This window comes from Fundulus heteroclitus, unplaced genomic scaffold, assembly GCF_011125445.2.
Source record: "Fundulus heteroclitus isolate FHET01 unplaced genomic scaffold, MU-UCD_Fhet_4.1 scaffold_84, whole genome shotgun sequence".
Lineage (NCBI taxonomy): Eukaryota > Metazoa > Chordata > Actinopteri > Cyprinodontiformes > Fundulidae > Fundulus > Fundulus heteroclitus.
The window spans coordinates 1,139,786-1,152,027 of record NW_023397296.1 but is presented as its reverse complement, the minus strand read 5'-3'; the positions used below and the strand labels follow the sequence as shown (position 1 = coordinate 1,152,027).

General features: G+C 39.8%; 1 protein-coding gene across 4 annotated transcripts in view; it reads right to left on the bottom strand.

Moving 5' to 3' along the window:
• Positions 1 to 12,242, bottom strand: part of rce1a (Ras converting CAAX endopeptidase 1a) — a 146,307-nt gene that overhangs the window by 33,635 nt on the left and 100,430 nt on the right. For 3 of the 4 annotated variants that reach the window (XM_036134522.1, XM_036134521.1, XM_036134520.1), the window contains one exon: positions 9,029 to 9,196. The exons of the other annotated variant lie outside the window; for it this stretch is intronic. In XM_036134522.1, coding sequence (XP_035990415.1) covers positions 9,029 to 9,196 — 168 coding nt within the window. The remainder of the gene's footprint in view (positions 1 to 9,028; positions 9,197 to 12,242) is intronic. 4 annotated transcript variants of the gene reach the window in all.

The following is a 12,242-nucleotide window of genomic DNA, read 5'->3' as shown; positions in this document are numbered from 1 at the left end:
AAGGTAACACGTATTTTCAATCTGCTGGTCCAAAGTGGTCTGCTATCAGATTCCAAAACGCGAAGGGAGATTGTTTAAGTTTGTAACAGTGCAGTATTGCCAGTGGCCTTCAGGAGCACTAAACCTTGAAGTTATAGGTCTAGCAACCCTAGTGTCTACAAGTTAAACGGTGCTGCTTTAATGCCACAGCTTAAATGGTAAAGAACATAATTCTCCTGGTGGCACATTAAACAAAGTCTATATTTAATAGTTGGAGCAAGTCTGATTAAAATCTCCAGTGGTGGAGGCACACCTTTAAGATGAGCATTGTGTAGTTTATGTTAATGTATAGATAAATCAGGGTAAGATGTTGACATATGGTGGTGTTGACACAAGGCGTGTATTTATGGACCTATGCTACAATCTAAAACTGTTTAGAGGAAAGCCCGGCACTCCAAAACCATGACAACTCGGGTGCTCGGCACGACAATTCAAAGGGAGACTAATGAAGGGAAAATTCAGATATCAGACACCTTCGAGTTGTACTTAAGGGATAATGCAGGGGAAATGTTATATCAAATTACTTTGTAACACACGGGGGAAAAATAATTTTTAGCTGTGCAGTATAATAGTCAGTTGGATTTTATTTTTCCTCAAATGAAATCTGAATGTAGCGAGATGGGGACGTTCAGTTCAGTGTGTGGTGTGTTGGGCTTGCTGTTGACCGGACATCACATGTTGTACAATATAGCTGTTTTATCTATGATTTTCCCCACCCACCATCACAAAAAAAGCCCACTGCAAAAAGCATTTCAGGAAGCCGATGGTCGCTAAGAGCTGCCTGGGTGTGAGCATAGTTGCGCCGGCACTCTGGCTACACCTCCCTCCCCGGTGCTAAACACTACTGTCCATCCCCCAGTCTCCCCTGCAGGTTCTAATAGAATGCAATGCTCGGAGTCTAAAGCAGCAAATTAGCCATCATTGGCCAGGAAATATTTGATACCTGAAACTGTGTTTCCTGCTAATTCTTCCATCCGCAAGGTCTTCCAACCGTGCCAATGCATCCACCACCATGCAGTATTACGCACGAGTGTATTTGACAGTTTAAAACAATTAAAAATAGCCTAACTGCTTCACAGTTTGTCACAATAATATGGTAATCTGTGGAACACATCAAATCAAATTGAGGTTGTTTGCATGAAGGTTCTTTTTTTCCAAAACGATTTGTGCATTGTAAGCATGAATTTGAAGTTGTAGATGGAGTTAAATTCTAAGTTTTGTATTTGTAGAATAAAAATAAATAAATCACAAGTACACTTTTTTTTTTACACCTGTTCAAATTTTAAGTACAAGTACACAAATCGTGTTCTGTGAGTTGCACATCAAAAACCTCTTACATTCTCAGTTTTGCTCCAAATGGTCCAGAACTATTGTTGCAAAACTATTTGTGCATTGTAACTTTGGTGTTTTGTAATTGTAGATTTTTTTTAATCTGTCACAAGTACAAAATAAAGTTACACCTCTTCAATTTCTTGAGTACAAGTACACAAATTGTGTTCTGTGAGTTGCACATCATAAATGTCTGTCATTCAGTTCTGCTACAGTTGATCTAAAACAAATGGTGCAAAACAAATTCAAACACGTGTACTAAAATCTTCAAAAAAACATTTTTTATATCTTTTTTTCCTTAACACAAATACAAATCAATGAGTACAACTGCACGAATCTGCTGCTGTGAGTCACAAATTCAACTTTACAAGTTACGCCTTCATTTTCACTTTTGACACAAACGTCTCAACGATAAAAATTATCTGTGACTTGTGGGTAGTACCCTTGATCAGACAGCAGGGGGCGCTGCCTGCTCGGTCAGTCTGTACCAACCAGAAATACGGTTGGTACTGCCATGTTGCCTTCCAAGGACCCAGCACACATATGCCTTCGAAGAACGCAGCTCTCACTGTCATTCAGTGTATACATTTAAATTTGTTTAAATATTTGATTTTCTCTGTACTTAACTGTGCACTTCCACAGTTTTGATCACGCAATGGATTTGTTTGTAATCTTTCGTGACCTGCAGTTCTTCATTAAAAAGGGGATATTTACCAAAGATGTGGATTTTTATTCCGGAAAAAATAATAAAATAAAAAGGATGTGTCCAAAATCTGGTAGTTTTAAAATATCAATTGACAATTCCTGTATTTCTCCCACCTTTCAGCTTCAGAGCCCTCTCCATAATCTCCTTCACTTTCCACATCCATAACATCACCTGGTTAACTTTCATATTTGCAGCATCAAGTTCTTCCTTCACACTTTAGCCAAACTGCTCCACAGTCCACTCACCTCTCCACTTTACAATTTCAGCTCCTTTCCCTCCCTGTCCGTCAGGAAACCCTCCATAACAAGTTTTTGAAGTTTATTAAAAGGGTTATATTTTAGCCATGTGACTGGAGGCCTGTCCAGGATGTACTGTGTCCCCGCCTGGAGATAGTCACCAGTACCCCAACCCCCTCTCCCGACCCTGTGTGACGTCGAGCAGCGTTTCCCCATCAGATACGGCTTGATGTCACACCTGTACGGAAAAGCGTGTATAGAAAATCGATGGATAGAATGTTAAATATTTCAAAAGTTTAATAAAATTGCTCAAAAGGTCAGAAAAAAATATAACTTGCTTTTAAAGATTAACATTTCTAATTAGAAAAATTTTATTACACTTTTGCGTAAGATTAAATATTGTTTTAGTTAATTTTAGCTTCTGTATCTTGTCTGTCTGGCAGGTGTTTTTGATTTGGAGTAAAATGAGTCCATAGGTCGACAGGAGGCTTTTTCAGCTGTTTCTAGTGAGTCTCTCTTCTACAGTGTTCCTTCCCATCGCGTTCAACTCAGTGTAAAATTAACAAATAACTTCATAAAAAAGCTCTCTGAGAATCACCTTTTTTTCTGGCCTCACCCAGTTAGAAACGGCTGCAGTTTATTCTTTTGACGTACGCATCAAAATCCTAGTCATTTTATTTACCCAATGTCTAGGTGCGCAGCGGCTCGTGAGGTGAACGCTGCTGCACATTGACAGACAGCCGCTTTGACTGCAGCTCTGCCTTCTTTGTTTCAGAAAAGTGCAGGTGGATTTTTTTTTTTTTTTTTTTTACTTTTTCTGACCCAGTCAAATACAGGACATTGTTTTACATTCCGACCCTCCTTCTTAAAAAAACAGCATGTCATAATAATTAGCCCGAGCTAGCTCGTTACTCTTTTTCGTGTTATAAATAAAGACGTTATAGAGAATCAATAAAATCACAAGGAGATCCCTGGTTGGTCAACGGCGTTTATTAGCTAAATTACTGGAAGCGAGGGAACAAACACTGACAGGTGACGTGGCCACAGATGGAAATAACTCCAGGGGCGGATCCAGGATTTTTCAAAAGGGGGTGCGCACCTTAGGGTCATGTCAAGACAATGTGAGGCTAAATGACCAAAGAATGCCATCTTTACTCCATCACACTACCCTAATTATTCATCTAAGGGTTTTCGAATTGATAATCATTTTAATGGATGAACATAAGTGGAATTAGCATGATTACATTATTGTAATTGAAAAGGGATTTTTAAGCCAAAATCTCTTGGTTTTTACAGCATGCACAAGGTTAAAAAGTAGTTTGAAGAAAAAAATTATCCTTATCAACAATTAATCAAAGATTTTCTTTATTTCCAGGAATGATATTTATTTAGTAATATGAAATAAAAAGACCCAAGGACTTAAGAACAGTTTGGTGTGGTTCAAATGATAAAGGATTTTTAATATACATGTATTTAACAATATATTTCAACCAGATAAACTACACTACCGTTCAAAAGTTTGGGGTCACCCAAACAATTTTGTGTTTTCCATGAAAAGTCACACTTATTCACCACCATACGTTGTGAAATGAATAGTTAATAGAGTCAAGACATTGACAAGGTTAGAAATAATGATTTGCATTTGAAATAAGATTTTTTTTTTACATCAAACTTTGCTTTCCTCAAAGAATCCTCCATTTGCAGCAATTACCTTTGGCATTCTAGCTGTTAATTTGGCACACTTGAAAAAAAACAAAAAAAAAACATTTTACATGCTTCAGGCTGAACAATGGCTCTGTGACAACAACTCCTACAATGCTAAGAAAGAAACTGTCAATAAAATCCCAAAATCTAAAAAAAATAAAAAATAAAGAAAGAAAGAAAATAAATAAATAAAAAAAAAATCGAACATACAAAAAGCAATAGTGTATTCAGTGTTACCAAATTAGGCAGTTTTCCACCAAATTAGGCTTCTTTTGAACACATTGAGCTGGAACTAAAATAGCTTATGGGCAGGTTGTAAAAATTTGGGAAGCTTCTCACATTTGTTGGCCTTTTAGAAAGAATTACTAACAAAATATATCAAAATAGTTGTCTATGTCTGGAAGAAAACTAAAACCCTTTTAATAAAATGGCATCAAATTGTCAACTCATTTTACTGGTCAATTTATTTTTTAAATGAGTCGAATCTGACATCAATGAATAATAGTTATAATGAATAATATTGATTATTATAATAAAACAAGTAAAGAATAATCGTTAATAAAGTGTCACTATGAAATTTTATTGGTCAATGTAAATCCCCCAAGAGGGGTTGAGTTCTACTGATCAACTTAAAATTATTTCATGGCTGTGTGAAAGAGAAATGTTTGATTGAGCTATATTCTGTAAGATAAATTATGTTTATTTTAAGGTAGATTTATAACTCATGTTGGGAAGCTATTGATAAAAGTTTTTTTTTTTCCCGGTTGATATGACATGATTGTTAAAGTGATCTTGTGTGTTGGTTGACTGTACATCTTGTGTACATTGTGGCATGTTCTTATGTGTTTAATACTTCTGCGCTTTTAACATGAGAGTTTGAGATTTGGGCTTGTTTTTTTTCTTTTAAGTTTGGCAGGTTTTATGCTGGTTTTGGACACAACCTGTAGAGCTGTGTCTTGACTCAAAAGTCAAGCATTAGCATATATAAACATGAGCAATGGTTTCAGGTTGAACACTGAAATAAACATTCATACTAGAAGAGGTTCTGTAATTACAGTGAATGTTTACTCCAGTGTTGACTTAAATGCTGACATTTCAAACAGAAATTAATAGCGCTGCTTCCAGCTCACTTTCACTTGCTTCTCACTTCTTGTAATTATTTGGTAATCAGACCGAATATCCATCCCGCTCTACCGACACTGACGGTGACCACAGCCGAACCGCTGCTTCTCTCTGAAAGCTATTTGATGACCCAGCGACCCACCCCTCTCCGGCTGTAATTGGCTAGCATGTTGTCTTCAGTCTGTGATTTGATTGGTTGAATTGTATGATTGACACATCAAAGATAGTACTAATAGAACGATGGCCACTCTGAGGTTAAAAAAAAGAAAAGTACAGCTTCCCCCCCCAATGCCCGCCCATGCCGCCGGGTCTGTGCTCGGATATCAGGAGTCTCAACCGCCGCGCCGGCGTCAGCGCGTTATAGATGACAGGTACTGGTTATTAATCTTAATTCTATGAAGGATATTTAAAATTTCAGGCTCTAAAAAAATTATTATGTGTCCCAAAAAGGGGGGTGCACGCGCCACCCGCGCCCCCGCCTGTATCCGCCACTGAACTCATCAATTAACTGCAAGAGCAGCGACAGACACACTTACTGAGGGAAGTTGTTGTCAGCTGTCCTATCCGCTGAACTTTTTGACTTGCTGGTTCACATAAATCCAAGGAAAACCTTTGACCACCACAACTTTCATTCATGCCATATGAAGCCAGTTTAAAATGCTCTTTCAAAAGTTAAAATGATTGAACACCGATATACTTTAGACAAGAAGATGTCCGCTTTGCAAAGACCCGCCCTACTCTCTTTCTGATTTTCATTGGTTTCATTGGTTGAGAGCTGCTTCAGTATAAAACCTTGAATAATAAGTCTAGACTGAACTTTTTGGTCTCATTTTCCAAATGAGGGAAATCCGATGCAGCGACGGAGAACTTTAACCCCTGGGCTGGACTAAATGTCAGAGGTGGGCACAGCTAGCCAAAAACTTAGCTTTACAAACTCATATTCCAAAAATGAAAATATTGGCTTCATTCCCATTAAACTGATGCTAAATGAGGGAATTGGAGGAACCTAACCCTAGCCACAAACCAACGGCAGTCAGTCAGTCTGTGTCACATGTCTTCAGACAAAAGATTCTGGCAGCTTTGTGTCAAACTTACCAGTCTGAAAATGTCGCAAACAAGCATAACGCCATATCACTGAGCTATATTATACACTGGAGTGCTAATAGCCCGCTGTTAGAACGAGTCGCTTTGAAGCCACCAGCCGCCATATTGGTACTCCCTATTTTCCCCCAGTAACTAGGGAATATGTGCCCTGAGAAAATCGAAGATTTTCTCATGTTCAGGGGGGGCTTAAAACTTTTAAAATGTCAAATGCCATATACTTTTATGTTATGTTCTAAAACTATCAAGTACTGAGAAAGTCATGTGCTGAAATATTTTGCATTTTTTTCCATTCCATATTCCATATATATATCAGTGGCGGAAAAAAAATCTTGGTGGGGTTGGCCAATAGATTTCCCTGCCTAACCCAGTACATGCATTTAAATTAAAAGTCGGAAAATTACTACGATTCCACAATAAGCATTTAATTAATAAAAAACATTGTTCACAAAGAATTATTTTGGTGGTTTTGTCTTATTAATCCTTTTCACAGACTCATGCCAGAGGGTTTGCATACATTGTACATGTACGTATATTATTACTAAATAAACGTTTACGTCTTGGCTTAAACATATATCCTAATTTTTTATTTATATAATGATTTAAGTAGAACAATGACCAGTGCAAAATTAAGTTGTATTTACCGGAGATGAAGTGTAGACTGCAAATTATGTCATGGTATGATGGCTCCCACAGTCGATTGGGATTGTCTGCCTGCATCCTTTTCATTGAAATTATCCATTTCTTTCTTCTTTCTTCGTCCTTCGGTAAACGAAAGAAACGTACATCCGACAATTTGGAATGCCTCCGTGTGCAACCAGGAGCACAACAAGTCGTAGGCATTGTTTAGATTCCAAAAATAAACTAAAAGTACGCTCTAATTCACCCGTTTTGTCACGCTGGTAAGCGAAAACAGTACTGTTTTTGCCGACCACCGTGACCCGGATGTAGCGCGGATGTAGCTCGTGACGTAACGCATGAAGTGCACCTATCACTGTGCAGCTAGGGCTATGACTCCAGGAGCCCCAAACCCATTCATTTTGGCGATGCTGATTGGCCAAATATTTATAAATCTTCCCTAGCAACAGTATACAATTGGTTATTTCGCTACACTTGTAGGGCTCCTTGAGTCACAGCCCCACAAGTGTAGAAGAGAAATGATACGTTCTGTTGGTGGAATTGCACTGTTAAATGAGAGTCAATTGATAGAGTCAATTAGTAGAAGTGTTTTAATAATTCTTATTACATGTAGCCACGTGATATTAAGTAAAAATCGATATTAATAATACTTTTAAAATCTATATATATTTTGACTTTTCCCCTCCACATCTAGGGATTATATATATATATATATATATATATATATATATATATATATATATACATACATACATACATATATATATATATATATATATATATATATATATATATATATATTTAATATGAATAACATGTAAAATATTTCAGCACCTTATTTCTTAGTAGTTGATAGTGTTAGTACATCCACTGACTGTAGAATTACGTCAAAACGAATTAACGTTTTCACACAGCCAGAAAACTGCTTGTTGTTGCAACCAAATCCTATGGGATTCTGTGAGTAGGGAGAAGCAAGATGGCGGCCAGTGACTTCAGTTTTTCGGCAAAATCAGCACTCCGGTGTATTATATAGCTCAGTGCGCCATATAGGGATATGTAAACAAGCAAAAACTGGTTTCCCAATTCCCAGATATCCCACAATGCATTTTGGTTTTCACGTCACCCTTTCAAGCCCCATCCTATACATTCTGGTTAAATGTCCGTCAAAGATTGCCCTTAAAGTTTGCACCCTCTGGTGACAAGTTCAAATAACACCAGTGTTGTGCACGTGCATGAGTAAGACAAAAAGTATCTGCTGCTATGACTGCAAAGGTCTTTTGTTTTGAGGCATAATGTCTTTTGAGGTAAGAAAGTTATAAATATTGATGTTAGTTGTGTTCTCTTATCATTGCATCGATTACAGTGGAAACTCAAATTTGCCAGGTGAGCGAGACGGTACAGTGGTCACACCCACACGCACGGCCAAAGAATGTGACCCGAATCACTCTCTCATAAACTGACTAATGTAGACTATAGAGGCAACTGCAGTAATTAGAGGAAAACTAATCATACAATTCAGGCAATGAAAGAAAAATAAATAATCATTAAATTGCATTTTTTCAAAACTTATTATTCAGCAAATCCAAAATCAACTTTCAACAGTGTTTGACTAATCAGATTTTACTAGTCAGATAGCAAGCTATTTGTTATTTACAAAATCACCAATGACATGGTGCTCATTGCTGGTAAAGGTGAACTTTCTAATTCCAATATGGCAAACTGACAAATCTCAGTTTCAGATATTGTTTTTTCAGTTTCACTTTTTTGTTTCAGATATTTTCAGTTTTAGGTGTTGGATCGTTTTTTTGAACAAACTTTATGACCCAAGTTTAGCTCCATAGCAGGGCACAAGTTCTATGAATGCCAAAACTATAAATAAATGGAGGCATAGCTTGTTCAGCTTCAGACATAAGTAAACAAACAGCTTCATATAAAGAGCCTTTGTATTCCAATAAAGTATGCACAAAGATCTCCCCCAGTTTTTCAGAACCGAGATTCAATGTCTCTTATTCATGTACTAAATCACATTTAAGTAAAACTTTTTAAGTATATTTCTTTCATTGTTTTAGATGCATGCCATTTATGCATATAGATGACAACAAAATCTCAAAATGGTTTGACTGAAAAATCTGTTACTGACAGTTTTACTCACCGACTCCAAAAAACAGCGGGCAGGTGAAGATGGCAGTAGTAGGACCAGCACATGGCACCAGCATAGGCAACATACAGGCTCTGAACACTAATTCTTCTGTTAATGGTGCCACCACTTGATTCCTCAACCAGCGCATGTCACTGAGGCACAACGTCCAAAAGCATGGGTCTTTAAGAAGAGGCAGACATGAGGTGGAAGATCTGTTAAATGTTTTTTTTTTCCTGAAACAAATTTACATGGTGTAGAGCAAGGGGGTCAAACGGATTTCTATATTGAGCCACTTTGGCATCATGAAGTCATTAAAAGGACTGGTTGCACCTGTATGGATGACACATTTCATAATTTCATTCTACTTCACATACCACTTACATAAAAGTTGCACCCTTAAGCCCATTTGAACAATTTATCTTTAAAAAAAATAAAAAGCTGATATTGGGGTGAGTTACACTTGAAACTCATCATTCTGCATTATTCTAATGCTAGAATAGTCACAAGATTTTGCTCTCCGGACATAGAGCTCCCGACTGTTAGCTGCAGACCCTTTTACCTGCCCAGAGAGTTTACTGTTGTTAACATCACAGCAGTTTACGTGCCTCCCAGCGCTAATACTAAAGAGGCTATGAGTGTTCTCTATCGGACTATCTCCGAGCTGCACAGAGGGTGTTTTCATCATTGCTGGGGATTTTTCACAGGCCAATATGAAGACTGTTCTCCTTCATTTCAACCAACACGTGGATTTTCCAACTCGGGGAGAGAACACTCTGGACTTGGTTTACACAATATAAAAGACACATTCAGAGCAGCACCCCGCCCCCAGACCTCTTCAGACCACCTATCTGTAATGCTAATTCCTGCATACAAGCCCCTGCTGATCAGAGCAAAACCCACAGTGAAGCAGGTGAGGGTGTGGACTGAGGGTGCCATGGAGGCACTCCAGGGACTGTTTTGAGTGCTGCAGTAACATATGACAATAAGATCAACATTGATGAGTACGCCATGACTGTGTCTGCCTACATCAACAACTGCATTGAGGATGTCAGGACCACAAAGAACATCATCACCCGAGCCAACCAACGACCCTGGATGACTAAACAGCACTCCAGCAGTGAAAGCTGTTCCCCACCAGGAAGAGGAGTTTCTCTGCCTTGACACGGCCGACGTGTGGAAAACTCTCAGGAGAGTCAACACGCGGAAGGCCCCAGACCCCGACAACATACCTGGGTGGGTGTTCAAGGACTGTGCAAGTCAACTGGCTGGTGTCCTCGCAGAGGCCCCAGTGCCAGCATGCTTCAAGTCTGCCTCCATCATCCTGGTGCCGAAGAAAACTCAAGTCACGTGTTTTAATGACTACCGGCCTGTTGCACTGACTCCCATCATGATGAAGTTCTTTGAAAGGCTGGTAAAGGAACACATCGTTTCCAGTCTACACCCCCCCCCACCCAACACTCGACGCGTTCCAGTTTTCCTACCGGCGGAAGCGCTCCACTGAGGCACCATATCCTCCGCTCTTCACCTGAGCCTGGCACACCTGGAGGAGAAGAACACCCACGTGCAGATGCTATTCCTGGACTTCAGTTCAGCGTTCAACACCATCATCCCACAGCATCTGGTGCGAAAACTGGAACATCTGGGCTTCAGCACACCCTTTCGCAACTGGCTGCTAGACATTCTCACCAACAGACCTCAGTCCGGGTCGGACAGAATACCTCTGATGTCATCACTCCCAGCACGGGTTCCCCTCAGGGCTGCGTCCTGAGCACCCTGCTGTTCACCCTGCTGACTCACGACTGCATCCCCAGGTTCACCACCAATCACATCGTGAAGTTTGCAGACGACACAACGGTGGTGGGCCTGATCAGAGACGACCAGGACTACAGAGAGGAGGCGGAGCAGCTGGTAGGCTGGTGCAGAGACAACAGCCTGATCCTGAACGTGGAGAAGACGAAGGATATCATCGTCGACTTCAGGAGGAACCGGCCTCACCATGCTCCACTGCTCATCAACAGCTTAGCTGTGGAGGTGGTCAGGAGCACCAAATTCCTAGGGGTGCACATCATGGACAACCTCACATGGTCTCAGAACACGTCACTGGTAAAGTGGGCACAGGAGCACCTGTGCTTCCTGCGGAGGATGAGGATGGGCCCACCCCACCCATCCTCATAACCTTCTACAAAAGCACCATAGAGAGCATTCTGACCAGCTGTCTCTCTGTGTGGTGTGGAGGCTGCAGCGCCTCGTGAGGAGAGTGGTGAGGACAGCAGAGAGGATCATCGGGGCTCCTCTTCCCTCCATTAAGGACAGCGCTGCCTGTCCTGAGCCCGTATCATCATCAGACCCCCCCCCCCCCCCCCCCACACACACACACACACACACACACACACACTCCCTCCCTCCATGAACTGTTCTCCTTGCTGCCCTCTGGCAAGAGGTTCCGCAGCATCCGCTGCAGGTCCACCAGGTTCTGCAGCAGCTTTTTCCCTTTTCCCATAAAACTGTTGAACTGTGAACTCTGAACTGGACTCTGCATCACTTTTGCATCATTATTTTGCACTACAAATATTGCTGAACTCTGATTATCCATCTGCCTTTTTGCACCATTATTGCCTTTTTGCACCATTATTTTTTGCACATAAACAATGGCTGAACATTCTTCTGTATACTGTTTTTGCACACTGTTTTTATTCTCCTGTAGTGTTACATTCTGATCACTGCTGCACTTTATATTGTAATGCTGCCTATTCCGCATGCAATCCCTTACACTGTTGTATGCTGTATGCATACAACAGTGGTTTGATCAAGGGCCATGAACAAGTTTTTGAACCACTCTTGAAACAAACTTTGTGCATAAATGTTTATTAAGGTCATCAAAGTGTTACCTATATAAGGATTTATCTGCCCTCTTTGTTTTTTTGTCTTCTTTTATTAAGTGGAAATTAACATTTTTAAATGAGTATAGCTACCCCCCTTTGATGGCTTTTTTTACATGAGTTAGAGAATGCGTTGAAGAAGCCTTTTTTTATTTATTGTGTCACTGTGTCAAGTGTCTCTCCTGAAAGAATATCAGTTGAATTTTATCTTTTTTTTCCATTTTGCTCATTTTTCTGCAGCTCTTGACTGACAGACTTGTTGTATTTTCAGGTCCAGGTCTGGGATAAAGGTGGCTTGTTTCAAAGAAGTCTTTAAATTCAGGAAGCAAGTTTTCTTCGTCAGTCAA